Here is a 21,887-nt window from a genome sequence, read left to right as displayed (position 1 = left end):
TATAAAATGTTTTAATCTTTAAAAATTTTGTGTAAGACTTGTTATTCAATATTGAAAACGTTTTGCATTAAAAACTTTGCACAAAACTCAAAAATATTTATAAATGATGTTTTTTAGTTTTGTATATTTTGTTTAATTATTTTTGTATGTTTTGAGTGTTTTAATAAAAACTGTAATAGCTGCAAAATTGTAATGGGTAAAATAATAGTACTAATTTTTAAAATTTTATTACTGTTATTATTATATAGTTATTAAATGAAGTTTTTCCACAGCTAGTAAAATAAAGTTTTTTCACAACTGTACATTGGTTTAAAAATAAAAAAATGAATTACTCAGATGTAAGTGAAGTAAGCTTGATTGCAGTGGCAAAAAAGTTGGTGAAAATAAATGCAAAACATTTAAAAAAACATGAATTGTATAGCTTTGATGAAAAAAGAGAACCAAGAAAAGATGAAGAAATGCTCAAAAAAGTTATATACAATGCTTTATTTGACAGGTTTGAATATTTTTTAGCTTGAAGTTAAATCTAAATTAGATAGTATATTAAGTTTTTATACATTACTTACAATTTAAACTATAAATAATGTTATTTATTAACATTCTCTCATCTTCTCTACACTTAAAATTTAAACAAAAAAATTTAACTAAATGTATTCAAATATGTATAAATATTTACATCAAAACAACTATTTTTGAATGTTTCTGACATTTTTTGTTTTGATTACTTTTGCATGTTTTTCAAAGAAAGTATAGTTAACTAGTAATCGTTTAACTTAAATTGTAAAAAAAAATAACTAAACTTATGATGTAGATAAGGGGTTGATAAACTAAATGTGGCCTGTATAGCAAAAGTTTGTGACCCATAATGTACTTTTCAGCCAAAAGTATATTTTTAAAGCAACAAAAACAAAGTTTTGTGTTAAAACCTTATAATAAGACCTAACTTAATAACTAATAACTACTTGTGATTTGTAGTTGCATATTGTATGATATTTTAGGGTTTTTTATAGACTACATAAAAAATAATTTAAATAGCTATAGCCCATGGAAGAAAATTTTTATATACAAAGTTACTCAAAAAAAGTTTTTCTAGGAAAATCGGCTTGTTATTTATATAAGGTTACCAACCCCTGACACAGATAAACATATATTAATTAATTCAAGCTAGTATTTTTCAAAAATACACATGTTAAAGTATATGTTGTTATAGTGTTTTGTTTTATTTGTTCTTATTATGTGTTTTGATGTTTGAAAAAATTTATAATCAAAGATCTCTACTTAAACAAGGAGAAAAAATACAATATAATCCTTTCTAAATTTTGTTTTGCAAACAGTGTTTCAATTAAACATATGAGCTCATTCAAAACACTGTTTGCATAATAACTTTGGAAAGAATTATTTGGTTTTATTTTCTTGTATTAATTTTTTAATTAGTTAAGGGCATAGGGGGTAAAATTACTTTTTTTCACAACTCAATCTTATTTTTTAGAGTCTTAACTAAGCTACAAATCACCTTTTACAGATTTTTAAAATTCAAAAATAATAAGCAAATTGAAATTGAGATAAAGATCGTTAAAGTTCCTTATGGGAGAAGAAAACTAAAATGGCAAATGAATCAAAATCTTTAAAAATATATCACCTCCCATTATTTTTAGATAAATACCTCAAATTTTAAAGAATTTTTTTGTGCAATATTTAGAATAATCTGTCATAACAACATTTTTATTTTCAATGTTTAAAATTCATATATATGTAAATTTGATTTTAAAAGTTATTTTTTAATTAACTCTCTGATTTGACTTTAAATTTTGCAAAGTTTGTTGAATTTAATTTTACTTTGGTTATTAAATTTATTTGTTCTAAAATGCTGCATTTTTGTATTTAATGTATAACTAATATGAATTAAAAAAAAGTTTACATATTTATTTGTCTCATAAGTTCTCTTGAGAGCAGGTATATTTTGATCAATTTGATACAAAACCTTGTAGTCCATGTTATGTTTAGTTATTTACATATTGAAATACCTTAGATTAATAGTTCAACATGCTAAACATTTATTTAATTAAAAAAAATGTATTTTTAGCTAGCTAGCTATTTTTTGGGACTACAAAAGTAGTTTGATTACTTTTCATCTAAAAATGTTTAAACATATTCAACAACATTCATTTATTAGGAGAATACAAGAAAAGCATCTCAAACAATCATTTTTATCTAAGCTTTTATCAGAAGAATGGGATCCTTTTACTGTAGCACAATGCTTTTGCTTGAAACTTGATCTAGAAATGGGTCAAAGCGAAAATTCGAGTAAAATAAAAAATGTGGTCAAATCTCTTCCTAAAAGTAAAAACAGTTTTCTTATGATTTGTAATATGACTATTTATATTGTGTTTTTTTTTTTCAATTTTGTTATATAAGCTTAGTTGTTGAATGGTTGTCTATTACGTTTAATTTAACTTAATAACTCTTAAACAGTTTCTTCAAATAGTTTAATTCATAGTAGCCTTAAGCATTTTCAACAGTTTTCATTTTTTTTTATTGATTTTAAGTATAGTTTCTAAACTTAGACTAAGATTTAGTTTTCAGTAAATATTTATTACAACTGAGGATCTGATTAGTATTAATTGAGTGAAAAATTGTTTTATTCATAAATTCATGAATCAATAAACTCTAATTATAAATTATTAGGAGCACTTCACAGTTTTTTTTTAACTTCCTGTACAAATTATTACGCTTATAAATAAAAGCAATATTGAAAAAAAAGTATTGTACTATATATTTTTTCATTAATTATTAAACTTTTGATTTTAAAAGTTTTAACGTTTTGTTTCTCATACTTTTGTAACTGATAATATTGGTTTATTAATTTTGTCTGTTGTTTCTCTATAGTAGATCAAAGTTAAAATGTTTTTAGACAATCCAACCTGCATGAAGATGTTGCATGTTCTTCTCAGCCTTGCTCAGTTACAACCAGATGAAAAGAGCATAAACTCATCAGATTGTTTTAGTAAAGCCAGTGAGTGTGGGAGTTTTTCCTATCCATCAATTAGCTTACAGTATGAGTTTAACTCGAGGTTAGTCAAAGTTATTAAATACTCACAGTTTTTTTAATGCTAGAAGTTATTTTTTACAGGTATAATTTACATAATGAAAACTCAAGCAATTCAAACAACCATACTGACACGAGTGGATTTGTTTCTTTTTCAAATGGTAATAAATGTTAATTTTAATTTCTTAGTATCTAAACACTAAATAATAACAAAATATTGACAGCACCAAGTTATCACAATAAGGAATCTTCTATTTTCTTCAACTCTAACGTTTCTGCGTTTTCTCTACTTTCTCAGAACAAAAAACCAGCTTTACAAGTTTGTTTTACTAAAATCTACTTACAATTTTTATAAAATATCAAAAGTACTAATGCACAAAATATATAAAATCAAAGTTTAATTAGTAAACAGTTAAATACATAAAATATAAATCTTAGAATATCAGTTGTTAAATGATGTTTTCTAATAGTATGTCCAAGCAAAACAAGTCGGTTGGAAAATGATTTAGCAATTTTAATAAGTATTTAATTTATTGCTTTGTGTAAAGGACGATTTATTACAAAAATTAACTGTGTCTTTTTTATGACAGATTTAAACATGAATTATTAGTCAGTTTCTATAGAATAGAGTAATTAAATGACTTTTGATACACAGTAGTTTTTGTAAAACGTTTCCAATATAAACGTATGCAGGAAATTTCTTATTGTCAATTATGTTGGTGTTTAAAAAATTCATTAAAGTATTTTTACCTTATAATTTATCTTTCATTTTTTAAACAATTGACTTCAATTTTTTCAGCAAGTTTTACTTGCATAACAAAACAAATCTTTTATATTTGTTAAAACAGTATTTTATAAACAAACAAAGAAAAAATAATTTTGTTAATAGAGAAAACTTCTAAAATATGAGAGGTTGCCACACAACCAGGCTACTCAGGATAAGTCAGGCTATATTAAAACTCTTGGTCTTCAGCATAAAAAACTAAGACTGATTCAGGTTAGTTTTTATAGCTTTAAAGTCTTTTTTTTTTCAATATTACAACTTAAAATTATCTTATGACTATATGTCAAAATTTAAGTACAACATTAATACTTTTTTTATGTATAGAATATCCATATTTGTATTGATCACAGGCGAGTGAAGATGAAGGTTTTGTTTCTGCAAATTCATCGACAAGTTCAATTCCAAAGCAACTTGAAAACTCATTACGCGGCTTACAATTTGAAGACGATCAACCTTACATTGGATACAGGTTTATAGCTTATATATAGCTGTTTTTATAAAGTTTCAAATTATTAGTAATCATTAGATTTTATTTTAAATAGATTATGCTGTTTAACTAAATAAATCCTTAAGTATAATTATTCTAAAAAGTTATAACCTAATACTTTATTGTAAAGTATATTATATATGAAGTAAATACAATGCAGCTTTATTTCTAAAAAAAAAGTTTACATGTACGTTGTCAATAAACTACTTTAAACATTTTTAATCAATTTAAGTTCTTTTTAAAACAAGTTTAACTAGCACAATTCATTACAGAGTGCCTAACTACGATGTGTCTGTTTGGAGTGAAACTGTAAATATGCCAGATGTCAAATATAGGTCATGGGAGAGGGTTGGCATGTAAGTTACGCGTTCTTAACACACTGCCTTTGTAATAATACACAAAATATGCTTAAACAAAGGTATCACTATTTTTTTCTGGTAAAATACATTTTATTGAATGAAGTTTAAAGTATTTTCTGATAAAAAGTAATATTAACTTTATAATTGTCTATTTTTAAATTTAATGGTTATTTTTTAATGTTTTTTATTACACTTTGTCAAGCATCAATTGTTTTAAGTAGCTAATAGTACTAGTAGAAATAAATTGATCAAAGAAGTTATCAGAAGTATTTAATTTTGATAAAACTTAGTTACTTCACTTAAACTGCATATTTTTGCCTGTAAGTTTACATAGTTTTAAACTTAATTTAGTCACCATATGTCTGCTCTTAGTGATACATTTTTTACCAAATGTAAAAGAACAAAACTGTCACCAGGCCTCCGTGTGAAATCAAGCGGAAGTATTACATGACCGACTGCGCCAGCCAAGTTTACGATGAAATTTGGAAGGAAAGGTGCGCGCTAGAACTTTCTTACAAAAGCACCAGCATTCAAGTTGTTTGGACTGAAGTCGACGAAAAGACTCTCATATCCCACGCCGCACTGGCCTGCATCGGAATTCAATCCGAGTGCTTTTATTTCGATCAGGTCAGTTCTTTTTTGATTCACGGATGTTTTGATGCTTGTCTTAAAGTTTTATTACTTTGCATCTTTACATACTAAGTGCTTTCTTCTCGCATCTTTCTGTCGTTTATGTCGACAACATGATTTTAACTATTAGGAAGCGTCCCGCATGCAAGCAAGCTCATCGGTGCACTTGAAAGGCATAACAGCCGAGACAACTCACAGCTTGCTGTCGACGTTCGCTCAGTGGGGCACTTGCTACTGGAAGTTGTTTCAAATGTCCAGCTCCAATGCACTTGGTTCCATGCTGAGCAGTCCTGTAAAAGGTGTCATTCACAAGGTTTATGTTTGTTTTTTGGTAATGTCATAGTTTATGTTTTATTTGTTTCTATAAAGTTAAATACAAGTTTATTAAAATTTTTTAAATAAAAAAAATTATCAATGAATCATAGAAATACCAAACTTATCATAGTATTTCTCTATTAAAACAATTATTCTACTTTTTAGAACTTTCAATGTATAACATTTGATTTATGTTTGATTATAGCAATTTAGCACACTTTTAATAGCTTATATTCGAGATAAACTTTAAGTTCTTACTAATACAGAATTTTTACAGTCATTTTGTGAAGGCATACAGGAATATTTGTGCGGATACCAAAAAATTATTTCAGATAACGTTTCTGACTGTTGTACTTTGACTAACTTTTCTCTATTGTTACAACCACTTGGAAATCAAATAAGGTACATATTTAATTTTTAGTAAAACTAACTTTAATGTAACAATATCACTGTATACTTTACTGAATTTTTAATTTGTTAAATGTTTACCACCTGTTTTGTTAAAATCGTAACAATAAAGTTAGTAATTAGATTGTTTTTAATTGTGAATTACACTTTGGTAATTTTATAAAAGCTGTTTAAATAACTAGAAAAGTAGACAATATATATCGAAACCTCATTGATTTTGTACTAGTTCTACCTATTTACAAACATAGAATACCTTGACCATTCATTCTAATAAACTAGTTGTTTGCCTGTTCAGTTCCAATATGCATAGTACATCTAAAACATTGCAAGAAAAATATTTGGAAAGAAAGGTGTGCGCTCGAACTTTCAGTACTTAAAAAAACTTCATTACATATCAAACATAATAATGGAAAAAAATCAAACACGCAGCTACTTGGCAAAGCTGTGCAAACTCGAAGACCCGAACGATGACTTTCCGGTGGGAGTTGAGCTGCTCGACTACTTGCACGACGAAGCCAGCGAGTCACGTGACCACCACCGGCTGCTGCTCTACCTGCTGAAGAAATCCATTCAACCCTACCTGCAGTTGTTGAGAGTTTGTATTTTTTCTTCTTGAAAGTATATAGTTTATACTGTATTGTTTTTTGTTAACTAGTTTGTTATAAAGCCATATTATTACAAACTTATTGATTCACGAATTTATCAGTAGAACATTGTTTCACTCAAATAACAAAATTAATGACATTCTCAATTAAAATAAATATCTAAAAATCAAAATAAATTTTTATGGAGACATTAAGGGTCAGACTTTTTCGCATAGTGCAAAAATGATGTTGTGCATTTAATACTTGCCAATTTCCCACGCAGGCTTGGGTGTTCAGCGGCGAGTGCTGCCAGTTCGGGCAGCACGAGTTCATGTTCGAGGTGAAGGAGAAGTACCGGCACGTGAGGGCGAGGGAGCGGTGGACCGCGTACATCAGCATGAAGGAGGGCCTGTTGAACCGGTACATGCCCCGCTTCTTCGCCCCCTTCGCCCACCAAGTGTTCGTGTGCGGCAAGACCGTTGAACTTTTGAAGCTGCTTTGCCCGCAGGTTTTTTTTTGTTTCGATATGGTCAAAGTGTAGAGCTGTTTCTGTTTTTGAAATTTTAATTTGTTAAAGAATTATGTATGACTGCTGCTATGAATATTACCAAACTTGGGAAAACGTTCAAGTTAAGAGTTATTAATTATAAAACATATTTTTCAAGCAAATTATACTAAAATTTTTAACAAGACTTTATCAGGTAAATTATAAACTTTTTATATTAATTACTATGTAAAATAAGTTATTTTGTGAAAATGTATATATTTCCATGTAAGTAATGGATTTTTTAATTTTAATAGCTATGTTTTTACTCACGAATCCTTATAAGTTTTAAACATGATTATAGAAGTACCATTAAAAATAATCTATTTTACAGCATTTTATATGCACAAGCATTAGTGAAGTTCCGGAGTTAGAAATACTATTTACCAAGACTAAAACCAGCAAACTTTACAAAAGTTGGTTTGATTACAACCGTTATATGATTGCTATGGAAAATGAAGTTGTTACCTTAAAAACTAAAAAAGTTAGTTTTTATGCAGTATTTAACTTCTTTAGAACATTTTTTTGTTATACTATGCTTATAATTTTCGCTATTATAATCAAATATTGCATAGTTTTAAAATAATATATTCAGACTCTAAGTATACTTTTACAAGATTGTGTTCTCCCAAAAAAGTAAGGCATTAGTAGTATATTGTGTGTTAAAAAGTGCAACCTAACTTATCACCACCACGTGGCATGTTGTAAAGTCCGACCACCATCCTTATCTTGAAGGCAGGAGATTTTGTTTTACTTAAATTAAATTGACTTATATATGAAAATTTAAACTATAAACTATCACTCTGTTTTTATGAAATGTAAAATCGTGTTCATTTTACTCGAAAATTTAAATAATCACTAAATATATAACTTTTTCTTCTTTAATTTCTAAGCTTTTGAACTCAAACTTTAAGGAAATTTTCTTTGCATTATAAGAAAAATCGTATTGTAACGATTTAAATTAAATATTGTGGAAGTAATAAGAATTTTATGACCAAAATAAGAAAAAAAAAACATTTAATTTTTATTTTTAAAGAAAAAAAAATCAAAATTTATTTAATAAGACTGCTTTATTTAAGTTAAGATTGTAGCCAAACAGTTTAAGAAAAACAGCTTAAAACTAGAAGATAGATTTTTAGTGAAAAAGTAGTTTTTTATTGCCTTTTAAACTTGGCTCTTCCAAAAGGATTCTATTAAACTCTCCGACTTTGTCTCCTTATATTTCAAAAACTAATTAAATTTTACGAAACGGTAAAAAGCAGCTGTTAGCTAAGTTAAAGATCTTAAAACAAGACCAACATGTAAAAAGTACTTAACTCCCCTATGCCCTTAATTATATTTACAATTAGAGTTTTATAGTGTTCTGTTCAACTTATAATGAAGAAACGAAAAAAAGTGTTTAAGTTTATTTCTAAAAAAGTTGTTTTAAAAGAAGACATAAAATTAACTCTGAATTCTGAAAAAGTTATTATGCTGACTTAATATGAGTTCAAATAAAAATAAAATATCGTCCATTAAATTAATCTCATAAATAGTATATATTAATCCAGATTTTATTCTGGTAATAATCAGGACTTTTATAAACTCAGTTACAAATGATTATCTACCAGAAATAGACAGAAATCTTTTTTTTAGAATCTCTTCTTAATTTTCCAAAACGACAAGTTTTTAAGATTATTATTAATCGTTTTATAAAAAAACCTACCATTTGATTAGATTTTTGAATACTTAATTTTTGCAAAAAACTACTTATTTATAATTTTTTTTTGATCAAGATCCGGGTGGATCCAGTAGATCAGAAGTTATTTATATTTTTATTTTGTGATATTTTGAAGTATTTAAAAAAAAATTACTACGTGTAGAAATAGGCTTACAAATATTTATCAATTAAGATCATTATATACACATAGTTAAATAGAAGTTAGTAATTATCCAAGAAATATCAATGAAAATTGAAGAAGTTCAAGAAAATCTTAAAGTAGGCAATAAATAAATGTTTGCTTTTAAACACAGAGTAAAAATCTTTTTTTTAAATTTTAAAAATTAAACCTTGCTTGTAACTCTAACCTTTTACGACTTTACGACATAATTCATAAACTAGTTTACTTAATTCAAAGTGTAATATAAAAAGTTTAGTGTATAAATTTTCAAGGAAGCAGAAGAAAATAAGCATCGAAAACAAAAGCTGAAGTTGAAGCAGAAGTTGTACGATGAAGAAGTCGGAAAAATAGAGCAGGCAGTTGAAGAAGACCGTCAGAAATTTGTGAAAAACAAAAAAATTGAGTACGATCGTCTGAGAAAGCAGGCTGTTGAGTCCAAACAGAGGTTTTGATAAGTCGAATTACACAAAACAAAATATAATCGTGTTATGAATCATTGAAATAATTTTTCTACCGTTAAGTTTACATGTAAAAGTTTAGTGTTTTAACCTTTCATTTAAGTTTTTCAATAATTCTTGGTAGTTATTATGATGTTTAAATCTGGTTTTGATAAACTAAGTCAATCAATGAATTTATACTTTTGGGCTAATCTAATAAAAAAACATTAATTGAATTTCAAAAAAGTTAGTATATTTTAAAACACTCAAAATTAAAAACTAATTAATATTTTGCTACATTAAGAGTTCTATAATTATAGTTTTGAATATATATTTATTTGATATGTTGTAGATTTTTTAATCACAAAGATAACAAAAAACTAAGTCAGTAAAATTGTTGAAGTTTATGCTTCTTCAAGTATTGTAATTTAGTTGATAAATAGCTAGATAAATAATAATATTGATTATGGGAAAATTTAGATAAAGACAAAAAAAATGTTGTACTTAAAAAGTACAAATATTTATTTTTTAAATTTTTTTGATAAGTTTATAGAGTTAAATGTTTTACTTACATTAAAAGCAAACTAATTTGTTTTTATAAATTTGTATGGTCAAGTTTTTACAAAAATGACGATTTTTTTTAGATAGAAGGTTTACTTTAAATGTTCTCAAATGAAATAAATAGATATTCTAAATACAAGCTGTTTATTTTAATAAAGTCTTTAAAACTTCATACCTATAAGAACTATCATAAAGTTGTAGTAAAACAGTTTAAATTACTAAAATATATAAAAGGTTAAGGTTTTAATAAACTAAGTTAATTTATAAAAAAAAACATTTGTTGTTAAACTAATAAAAACAATATAATTAGATTCCGATTCATTTAAGTTTTAATAAAGCACTCATAGTTTGAAATAAATTTAAATTGTGCTATATTAAGAAATTTATCATATTTTGAAATACTTTTTTATGTTTTAAGTTTAGTTTTTATTTTTGATGTATCTTATATTTTTTAAATATAAAGATAACTGAAATCAAAAAATTTAGTAAAATTTTTGAAGTTTATGCTTCTTTACGTATTTTAAATTTAGTCGATAAACAGCTAGATAATAAAAATTAAATAAAATTATAAAAGAATATTAAAATAAGTTAATTAAATAGTTATGAAAAAGTTTAATTAAAGAAAAAAAATTAATAACTAAAGTTCTACTCAAAAAACAACAAATGGTTATTTTGCTAATCTGCTAACAAATTTATAAAGTAAAATTCTTTCCTTACATGAAAAATAATATAAAAATATGTTTTTAAAAGCTTAATATGTACACATCTTTACAAAAGTGACTATTTGGAATTAAAAAAAAGTATATTTTATATGCTTTAAATATAAATATTTTGTTAATAAGTTATTTACTGCTTGTAAGTAAAATAATGATTTATATCTCATTCATTAAAACTTCATACCTGCAAGTGCCACATAAAGTTATAGCAGAACAGTTTAAATTCTAAAAACATATAAAATTTTAATCAACAATAAATTATATTCATTTACCGCAGAAAAGCTGATGAAAGGTTGAAAGAAAAAGAGTCTGATAAAAAATATTCCCATACCACACTGTTTCATCCGAACGAAGAAAAAAATAAATTTCACGAAGAAGCAAAGTAAGAGTTTTTTGGATTATGTACTTGTTTAATGTTTTTTAAGTTTTTGTAAATTGTAGTTTCTAAAACAGTGTATGTAGTAACTAACATAATAAATAAGTAATCTCTAAATAAGTAACATAAGTATGTTTTATTAATTGTTTTCAGAAAAGAAATTATTGCCAAGTACAATCTGCTCACTGAGAATGCGAACAAGAGAAAAAGTTATGCAAACACCAAGCTGGAACGATTGTCTTCAAATGATGAGTTACCCGAAACACTAACTAGTTCACTCGAAAACAAAATGGACTCACTTAAATCTGAGTTTAAACCAAAAGAACTTGATGAACTTCCTTTAGCGAAGCGTAAGTTTTTAAAAGTTTTGTTTTGTTTTTAGTCTACTAAGTGACTTTTAGTTTAACGTTGTATAAAATTGCAGTGTTCTTCAAAGTGAGTTTTTACTGTTAAATTTCTGCTTTTTTAAATGTGTTTTTGTGTATAAATTGGTTTATGTAATACAAAACAGTTTTAATAGTTTTATTTTCTCTAAAAATTTTCACCGAAAATAAAACTATTAAAATACAGCAAGTGAAACACACGAGAGTATATCGTCAGAATCAGTTCCTCATTTGAAACCTCACACATCTGATTCTTGTGTTCAAAACCTCATTTATTATCAGCAACCTGACTCGTTTGCGCAAGGTGATAATCCTAATTCAGTTGTTAAAAATGAGATAAAAAATCCAGAACCAAATGTTGCTGCGATGTCTCTGAGGAAGCGTTAGTTTGTAATATATTTGTATTCAAATTTTTATAAAATCTAAGTTTACTTGAAGGTTAAACTTCCGTGTATTAATTTTGTATTTTAAAGTTTTATAATTTGATACTGCACTAGTAATAGGTTTTCGTTGAATAATATAAACGTTTATGATTGTAGAGTGTGACAATCAGGGTTGCCACAAAGTCAGGAAAAATAGGGGTTTTTGAAAAAATGTCGGGAAAAGTTAAGAAATTTTATGTAGGATGCTCTTTATAAGAAAATTAATCATCACTATATACTACATTTTGCTCATGTTATTATCAAAAAAAAACTTTTGCAATTCTTTTTTTTTTCACAGTCTAATTGATTCTTTTGAATGAACTGAAGTATTCAAATATCTCACGTGTGTATTTACTATGGTAGAGATACAAGTATTTTGCCCGTAGAGCTGTTTATTGCATATACATCGATCATACATAGTGCAATGGAAGTTAGATAATTTTATCCAGCAAAAGAACTGTTGTTTTAACCTGTATAAAGTAATAATTTAAAACTTTACATAAGTCAATTCAAGTCTTTGTTTATGTATTTTTGAATCGATTTTAAATAAGAGTTTGATCAAAAAGTCAGGAATTTTTTTTCAGCCCGATCTTTGGCAACCCTGGACAATTAGAGTACTGCTTTTTACTTTAGTTACATTATAGCTAAAAAATTGATCTCATTCAAATTTACTTAAATAAAAAAACTCAGACTGACTCCTAGTTATTTTTTAAAGGTCACTTTTTATCATGCAACTTTTTTTTGATGTTTTTTGATTATTTTAAGTTTCTTTGTTTAGTTTTTATAAATTTTATATTATTAAAGCTCATTAATGAATTAAACTTACTACCACTACGTATATAAATTAAACTGTATACTCTTAGTTTGTTTTAAGAGCAAAAATTAGAATGATTAACTTGAGTTCAAGGAGATAAATATAAATTTGATATTTAAAAGTATTCTTTTATCATGCAATCAATGTTTTGCAGTTTAGGGCTCTTCATTCATCATTAAGTTTTCGTTCAAATAGAATATACTGTTTGAACAAGAACTTGATGATAACTCAAGAGCCTACAGGGCGAAACATTGTTTTATAAAAGAGTTATTTGAAGTATTTTTTTTATAAATATTATATTGATACTTTAATAGTTTAACAAATTACCTTAGGCTAATTTGAATTCCAGGCTAGTGTGTTGTTACTCAGCTGTTTTCGAAAGATAACCTTGTTTTGAATTCAAACATTATAATTTTCATTAGTCATAAATATCATTAATCTTAGACAAAACTACATTTTAATTTACATTGGCTTTAAAATACAGCAAGTGAAGTACACAAGAATTTACCTTTAGACCCAGTTGAAATACCTGATTTAAAACCTCACACGTCCGATTCTTGTGTTCAAAACCTCATTTATTATCAGCAACCTGACTCGTTTGCGCAAGGAGATAATCCTAATTCAGTTGTTAAAAATGAGTTGAAAAATCCAGAACCAAATGTTGCTGCGATGTCTCTGAGGAAGCGTAAGTTTGTAATATATTTGTATTCAAATTTTTATATAAACTCTAAGTTAACATAAATGTTGGAACTTTAGTTATTTACTTATTTTGTGTTTTGAAATTAAACAGTGATCCTGCATTAGTGATAGGTTTTCGGTGAATAATATTAATATTTATAATTGAACGGTGTAAGAATTATGCTAGTTACATTATAATTTAAAAATATTGAGCTTATTTTAATTTATTTAAATTTTAAAACTTAGACTGACTTCTATTAGAATTTATTTCAGAGCAATTTTTTTTACGTCAGGCTAGCTTGATGTCTAAACTATTTTTTACTCAATTGTTTAAAAAAACTCTATTTTTAATTAAAACATCATAAAGATTGCTCTGTAAAATTTTTTTCAATATGCTTTTACAAAACTACATAGTTTTTAAATATTATAAGTCATTTATGAAATACAGCAAGTGAAAAACATCCGAAGTTACTATCAGATTCTGTTGAAAATCCTCGTTTAAAACCTCACACATCCGATTCTTGTGTTCAAAACCTCATTTATTATCATCAACCTGACTCGTTTGCGCAAGGTGATAATCAACTTTCGCACAAAAAACAAGAAATAAACAAGCATGTAACTTTTGAGTCTCCTGAGAGGCCTTCAGGTACAATAGTTTTTTTTTAGATGTTTTTTATAAATTTGAAGTTTTAAAGTTTCAATATAGTATATTTTAAAACAACTAAGCGTTTTGTTAGTTTTTAGTGTAAAATAATAAAACAAAGGTTTGAAAACAAATATTATAGTATAAAATAATGTTTGGAACAAAGTTATAAACTTATAATTAAAGTTTAGTTTTTATTATTTAAAATGAATGAGTTTTTAGTTTAACATTGAACTTATACTAAGTTACAGTTTACTTTAACATAAAATCTAAGTTTCAATTAAAATATTATACTAACGCCTGACTTCCTTTACTAATATATATTATAAATCTTAACATTCTACCTGTATTTAAGTAATTTTATTTGGTATAGAGTATAATATTTGGTAAAAGTTTGAAAAAATAAATTTTATTGTTTTTATGTTAAGTACAGTATTTTTAGTTTCAATTCTTTTTATACTTTTTCTTTAAGGGTCTTATTACAAGAAAGTTTATGTAAATTATAAAATGTATACTTTGTAATTTTCAACTACTTTTAAGTTATTTATATATATTATATTTACATATATTCTAATTCTGAAAGATTTATTTGAGCTGAATATAAGTTAATCCAAAAAATTATTTCGTTTTTCTCTTTACTGTTGATTTTAATAAAAATTATCTAAAGTGCTTGGTTGTATACTTTTTATAATATTTATTTATACAAAAAAAATTTATAGATTATTTTACACATACTGATTTTAATACTGAAGACAACATTGCCTGTGGAGACTCTGTACAGGTCTGCTTGATTTATTTTTTATAATTTATATTATTATTATGAATTTTTTGTTTTTTGAATTTGCTGAAATTTTTAACTATAAAAACTACAGAGTTTAAAGAAAAATGAGGAAAGAAATGTTCTAAATGATGCTCACGTCATGACGAAAAGTTTTCAAAATAAACCTAAATGTTCGCAGTCAACAATAGAAAATCTTCTGTATCCGAAAAGTTGTCCTGAAAAAAGAAAAATAGGTATTTTATTTTCGTAAGTATACAATTTCTTTAAAAGCCTTTTTATTTGAAAATGATATGTTGATACTTGTATATTGCTTAAGCTCCTTATGTGGTCCTATTTTTTTTTGTGAATAATATCGATTTGTATCATTACTTATGTTTAAATTTTCAGACTTAAATAAGCAAGAACCTGTAGACTTCCAGTTGAACATACCACAGTTGAGTGCTTACGAGGAAATGAACACTTCTTATGAAAACAAAGTTTTAAGTATGTTCTTCTTGCATAGTTTTACAAAATTTGAGCTTACAGGAACTATTTTGCTTTTAGTTAATATAATAATTGAAGTACTTTCTAAAAATTTGAGTGTTTCACAAACTTCAAATGTAAAATGTTTTATAAATTTTAAATTATATTTTATTTCGAAGAAAATATCAAATAACTTAAAAATTGGTAATGTAATTTTCCTATGTTTTAAATGATATTTTCTTATATTTCTCTAAGGTTGTAATCCTTAGTAATGTAATGTACATTTGTTGAAAACTAGTTTGTAAGCAGTTTCAATTTATTTATCTACGCTATAATAGCTCTTATACATTAATCTATTTAACTTTTCAAAAAGTTTATCAGTCACTGAACATTGTTATCATGAATATATGAATTATATTAGTTTTTTTTTGTAGATTTTGAAGAAAATAGGCCGCTATTAGCAAATTGTTTCGACGAAGAAGATAAATCAGAATTGAGTGGGGATTTGGACGATTTTTATTCGCTGCCCATAGCCATGAGAAATTGCATACTTCGTCCCATTGTACAGCAGACCCAACTTGTTAACAGGTTTTTGTTCGTGTTTATAAGTAACTCCAGAATGAGTAACTAATGTTTAATTAAAATTTCATGTTAAGCTCGATTTTCGTTTCATTTTATTAGATACTTTTGTTATTTTTAATGATAGATTCAGGCAATTAAAAAACTGTCTGTAATGGATTCTTTTGGTGAGAGCTTCTTAGTTTATACTGTTTATTATTTTAAATTATATATTTTTAGTTTTTGGAAGTCAAAGTAATTTACAGTTTTTAACGGATTTTGGATTTTAAGTAATTTAGTTAAGTTAACTAAAAATAGTATTATACTTCTAGTGATTAATCTTTAAAGTTTCAATGTTTATAAATTATAGTAGAATAGAAAAACTACTACTATTTTTAAATTATTAGTTTTTATATTACTTTTAATTTAAAAATACAATTTAAAGGATAACGAGTTGCCTTAATATTCTTTTGTTTTGATTTAACATATAGATGTTCCGTATATGTACAGTACATACTTAAGTTTATTTTTTGGTATCATTAACCTCAGGTGTGCTGTCAATTACTTCATGACTGACCTGAAACTGATGTCGCATCTCAAGTGTTTGCGGAGCTTCGTGCTGATGAAAGACGGACAATTTTCACAAGTGTTAAGCGACGGTCTGTTTGAAATGGTTAGTTTGATGTGTTTGCTTTTAGGTTGTTTTTCTTTTACAAATATCTCATTTTTGAAGCGTTACTGATTACTAAAAATTCAGATTTATGACGCTATTTATTGTAGATAGTTTTAAAATGGATCTGTTTACATTTAATTAAGTTTATGTGTTGGCAGTAGAAGTAAATAGGCTAAAAACCAGATGTCAGCAAACTAAGACCCGTAGGTCAGATCCAGCCAATTAGCAGAACCCCCCAACGTACTTTTTGACTCAAAATAACTTGTGAAATATAACCAGTATTAAGCTTTTCATAAAAATGAATTTTTCAATCTATTTTTTTCTAAGTTGTGGGACCCACAAATTTCTTATTAAGAAATCTCGTCCTTAACTTGCGTAAAACTGCCAATCCCAGCGTTAAACTGTAAAGCTATTTGATTTTTTTTTGTAAAGTTATTGAAAGAGCAATATAAATATTAAGGTTATAAAATTTTTTTTTTAAGTTTTAACAAGCTTAGGTAGATAGCATATATAAGTAGTTTTTTTTGGACAGATAACAAATTTTGAAATTTGATAGTTAGCTCAACCTGATGTTTTTATGTTTTAGTATCATAGAAGAGGAAATTTGAAAAACGTGTTTAATCCAGTCGCTTTAGAGTCCTTGTTAAATCGAGCTACTTCATGCTGTGATTACAAAGCCAAGACCATGTTCAATTTAGTGTTGATCGCTACAAAATCCTTAAAGACTACTTTCAACGAAACTAGTAAGTTTTTCCAACCATCAAATTAACATTCACTTTCTAATTTTTCAAATTAAAGAATATTTAGCTAGTTTTATAAGTAACCTTTTATGCTTGTAAATTTTTATTCAAGCAAATATATTCCTATTACACTGGCGTTAAAATAAAAAAGAGACTTTCTAATGTATTTTTTATGACTTAATAAACAGTATCTAATTAATAAATTCCTGAATAGTTAAAAACACTAAATCATTAAAAAACTCAAAGGTTTTTTTTTTCTGCAAACTAAAATTCAACTACTTTGTAGATTTTTTCAAGAGTATACATCAACAAAAATAGTAAACCAAGATTCAAATTGTTGCTTTGTTTTACACTAAATTTTAAGTCCAATATGGAAATTAAGTTATCATATTTAAGTTTTTTTATGATAAAGTATTTATAAATACATCAACATTATTTTGTCGCAGGTTTAAGTTCGTTAGAAGGAACGCAGCTTGTGTACAGTGTAAAGTGGCCGTGCAACATCATAGTAACAGCAAGCGCAAAAGCTAAGTACGCGAAACTCAACACTTTTTTTCTGAAGCTTAAGTACTCTGTTTGGGCCTTGCGTGATATCAGAACTACATTAGAAAACATCGGTAAGCATTAACTATATAAATTTTTGACAAGAATGGTTCTTGATTGAAAATATTATTAACAAAATATGGACCACAATTTTAGTTAATTTTTAAACATGATTATAAGGTGTTTTTAAATAGTAAATTTTAAACTTCATATTACCTTTAAACAAACAAATAAGCTAAAGGATTGTGCCCTGAACACAATTTTGGCAGCAAGAACATAAAACTACTGCACATCTACCGCCATGAAATGCACAATTTTGTCAAAACAATGCAAGGATACGTTTCCACGCAAGTTAGTCTTAGTTCAATTGTTTTCCTTATTTTGAGCTATTGGTCTCTGTTTCTGAAACAAAATTAAAAATGACAATAATGCTGTAATGCTTTATACAGTAACTCAGGGTTGGCAAAAAACTTGGAAACTTGGAAAAATCTGGAATTTGACAATTTAGGCTAAAAAACCTGGAATTTTGAACAAAAATAACTAAAAAACCAGAATTTTAAACAATTTTTACATTTTAAGTAGAAAAATTTTGATTTGACACAAAAATCTATCATATAAATAAAACATTTTTGTTATCGTCTAAATATTTTTTATTAAAAAACACATTTGAAGTAGCTTTACGGTATCTTTCAATGAATTTACACAGTTTTTTACCTTAAACTCAACTTTAAACTAGAAATAGACCCAAAATTATGTACTTTTAAAAACCTGGAGGAAATTTAGAAAACCTGGAGAAAATTTTCCAAAAACAGCTGGCAACCCTGGTAACTATTACTCTTGCCTAAGACTGTTTAGTGATAACATATATTTTGTTAATATATGTATATATTTTTCATGTAATACTGTACAACTGCTTTATTTTGAAAAGAGTATAGTTCAAATGTTTCATAACTAAACACTGGTATTAGAAAATGTTTGTAAAATAAATTCTATATTCTAAAATGCTGGTTCATTGACGTTTCTTAACGATGAGACTCTTGTATAAAATAATATTTAATTCTTTCTTTTACTAAAAATACTTACTGTAAAATGAGTAAAAACTTTTTCATTAAAATAATTTTTGATAAGATTTTACACGTTTGCTGGGAAGAGTTTTGCGAAAACATCAAAACAAAAGTTAACAATTTGGAAGATTTACATTTAACACATGGAGAATACGTCAATAAATGCTTGTTAAGGTATATTTTGATCAATTAAAAAACTTAATTTTAAAGTTAATTTAACATGGTTCGAAACTGTTGTTCTTAAAAGTTTGTTTATTATAACTATTTAAAAAACTTAAATTTGGAATTTTCTTTCTTAAAATTGTATATATGCAGCGGAGTTAGATAAAATTTTGTTATCAAAATTTAGGTGCTTGTTAACTAATAAGGCCAAAAAAGTCATGGACGTAATAAAGAAAGTTCTGGAACAAATATTGTTGTTCCGCAAGCAACTGGCCTCACCTAACAAAGATGTTCTCGTTCGTTTGAACAACATTTACCAAGACTTCAAAAACGTTTCACACTTTCTGTTTAAAAGTTTGTTTTGGTTATACTTGACACTGTATTTAAATTTTGTTAAATACAGTTAGAAGCGTAGTTGCCATTATGGCGATAATCGCATAGCCAAAAATTATTCGAGAATGACAGTTTAAGTTAAAACTAGCAAGTATTCAGAATTGTGTTTGCTGGAATTCTGGCAACCCTTATCAAAATTAATAGAGTACAAAGTTTTATTAAAGATATAATTAGTATAATTTCCATCTAGTTAAATGTAAGATACTTGTAAAGCTTATGAAACTATTAATATAAGGTACTTTCACAAAGTTTTATATTTTGAAGTTATATTTTTTCAGTTGTAAGCAGTCTTGTGGAAAAAGGATACCAGCCTCACTTAGATGACTTCTTGATTAGACTTAACTTTAATAACTTCTACAGTTCATAGTATCTGCTATTTTCCTTTTTTTTTAACATCGTGTTTACTAAAACTGTTTTATGTTAGCAATATGTTTTTTATTCGCAAGCTCATTTATTGGACTATTTTTCGTACTGCAGTCTTTTGTAGAATTTTTGAAAGTTGACCCGATTTAATAAAATGTTAGAAATAGTTGTATAAACAAAACTATTAAACCCCTTATTTGAGTTAGTATACTAATGTTGTTTTTGTACTTTGATATCGTTTAATTTTTAAAAGTACTAAAAGTTTACTTGTATTAGTTGCTTTATAGACATTTAGTGAAATGTATAAGCAGAGGTTTTCTATGGAAAACAAGCTGATATACTTCTTCAACTAGTTTTACAAAATTCTTTGCTCGATACTCGATACAATACTCGATGGAATTCTAATTGGTAATGCTAAACTTGTTTTTAAGTATATTTTTATTTCAATTAATATTAAGATATTTCAAGAAAAAGTTCCAAATGTATTTAGGCATTTATAGTTTCATTTATATGAGTTTTCTTTTTTGAAAGTGTCTTATTTTTTATTCTATATTTTATAATTTTTAAAAAATTCAATTTATTAATGAAACTCTAATTAAAGCTTAATGATTTTTCTTAGCAATTTTATAGATGAATACGTATAAACGAAAGAGTAAATTGTTGTTAAGAAGGTTTTAATTTATTTTGTTAGTTGAAAAATAAAGTAGTATTCTTGCTTACATATACAAAACAATTATAAATTTTTATGAATAAAGGAGCACTCAAATTTTTTTCTTCCCAATATATTTCGTCAAATTCTATTCAGGGAAATTACAATTGAAACAATACAATAAAACACAACAAGTATATATACAAAAATTTTACAAATTAATTAACTAATCGATTTAGTAAACGTAAATGTAATCAACAAAATTGTAATCAACAAAAACTTTAAAAATCAACACAAAATGGTCTTAACTAAATAAGGCTAAAGTGTAGTCAAATTTTTTCTTTTTACATAAACTTGGTTTATTTAAATGTATTAAAATGGCTTCAAGTCTAATTAATTCCAATGTATTTGAACATTGTCGCATTACACTGAAATTAGATAATGCAAATTTTTTTCCACAATTTGGATTATTCACAAGGTGTTCTGCTATCGCAGATTTTTTTATTGCATTTTTGACTGCAACACTCTTTTCGTCTTTTTTGTCTTTAATATACGAAGTGATACACTTGGGAACATGTTCCTTTATTCTAGTTGTGAGGTGTCGAGAAGTTTGACCAATGTAGCTGCTGTCACAGCAGCATTTAAACTTGTAAACTACAAGACTTTTTCTTCTGGTGTCATTAGGTCTTTTCCCGAACGTTGAAGTATTGGTTTGGACATGAAGAGAACCCTAGGATTCACCGCATGGTATGTTTCACTTAATATATCCACTATTTTCTTCTCAATTAATTTCGATTCAGTACCAATATATGGAAGTATATTAAACAATTATAATTAATTTTAGTTGTGCTCATAGTAATTTAATAATATATCTTATTCATTACTTTAAAATAAATTGCATGTTATTAAAATAAAAGAGCAAATATTAAACAAAACTAATTAAACCAATATTTTTTCACTTTATATATGTTTTTATTGATTTTATCAATTGGAAAAGTTTATGCATGGACCCATAGTAATTTTATGCAGAGACGTTAAGGTTTTTAGCTGAAAAGTGTTGAACATGTGGCAATTATCATATAAACATTTTGTGTAAAAGTATAAACGTAAAAAAAATTTAACGGAGGCAATTCTCGTTATTTTGAATAAATCTTAAAATTCAAGAAACATCATCGAAATTTACAATAAGTGTCTCCGTGAAACTTTCTTTAAATATTCTGCGCAATATAAATATATAATGGTAATTATTATACACGTTGCATGTTATGATTGAGACATGTAAAACATTTTTCAGCTTAAAGTTCCAAGGCCGTATAATTGGTACCCATAAAGTTTACGTGGGTAGGTGTCAAATATTCATGCACGAAGGGACATTTTTGCACGGGTTGGAAACTAATTTGTTCTTAAAATTTTGTCTTTTTCACTGTTACCC

General features: G+C 26.3%; 1 protein-coding gene across 3 annotated transcripts; it reads left to right on the top strand.

Annotated features, from left to right (window-relative positions):
• The first annotated feature begins 276 nt into the window (after positions 1 to 276).
• On the top strand, positions 277 to 20,185 carry LOC145842065 (gamma-tubulin complex component 6-like). 3 transcript variants are annotated; one of them, XM_082949437.1, is made up of 30 exons: positions 277 to 496; positions 2,174 to 2,340; positions 2,912 to 3,071; positions 3,131 to 3,207; positions 3,271 to 3,365; positions 4,181 to 4,299; positions 4,590 to 4,673; positions 5,093 to 5,303; positions 5,437 to 5,619; positions 5,899 to 6,023; positions 6,459 to 6,624; positions 6,897 to 7,121; positions 7,492 to 7,641; positions 9,310 to 9,482; positions 11,029 to 11,133; positions 11,281 to 11,477; positions 11,698 to 11,892; positions 13,261 to 13,431; positions 13,873 to 14,070; positions 14,787 to 14,848; positions 14,940 to 15,081; positions 15,236 to 15,331; positions 15,745 to 15,898; positions 16,418 to 16,541; positions 17,128 to 17,284; positions 17,728 to 17,898; positions 18,060 to 18,175; positions 18,953 to 19,062; positions 19,238 to 19,404; positions 19,722 to 20,185. In XM_082949437.1, the coding sequence occupies exons 1-30, from the start codon at positions 324 to 326 to the stop codon at positions 19,808 to 19,810; spliced, it is 4,362 nt and encodes a 1,453-aa protein (XP_082805563.1). In that variant the 5' UTR covers positions 277 to 323; the 3' UTR covers positions 19,811 to 20,185. The 3 variants fall into 3 exon arrangements, with proteins under 3 accessions (XP_082805563.1, XP_082805562.1, XP_082805561.1); XM_082949436.1 differs by having other exon boundaries at positions 13,231 to 13,431; positions 14,949 to 15,081; XM_082949435.1 differs by having other exon boundaries at positions 13,231 to 13,431.
• The last annotated feature ends 1,702 nt before the right edge of the window (positions 20,186 to 21,887 follow it).

This window comes from Thalia democratica, chromosome 8 (genome assembly GCF_965202585.1).
Source record: "Thalia democratica chromosome 8, ktThaDemo2.hap1.1, whole genome shotgun sequence".
Taxonomy (NCBI): Eukaryota; Metazoa; Chordata; class Thaliacea; order Salpida; family Salpidae; genus Thalia; species Thalia democratica.
The sequence above is the reverse complement of the archived record's forward strand: the minus strand, read 5'-3'. Positions and strand labels throughout refer to the sequence as shown.

Bases quoted from the DNA above. Each gene is read 5' to 3' on its own strand.
- LOC145842065 (XM_082949435.1), top strand. From the start codon at position 324: ATGAATTACTCAGATGTAAGTGAAGTAAGCTTGATTGCAGTGGCAAAA. The intron at 2,341-2,911 runs GTAAAAACAGTT...AAATGTTTTTAG, and splicing joins GGTCAAATCTCTTCCTAAAA to ACAATCCAACCTGCATGAAG. The intron at 15,082-15,235 runs GTATTTTATTTT...TTAAATTTTCAG, and splicing joins TCCTGAAAAAAGAAAAATAG to ACTTAAATAAGCAAGAACCT.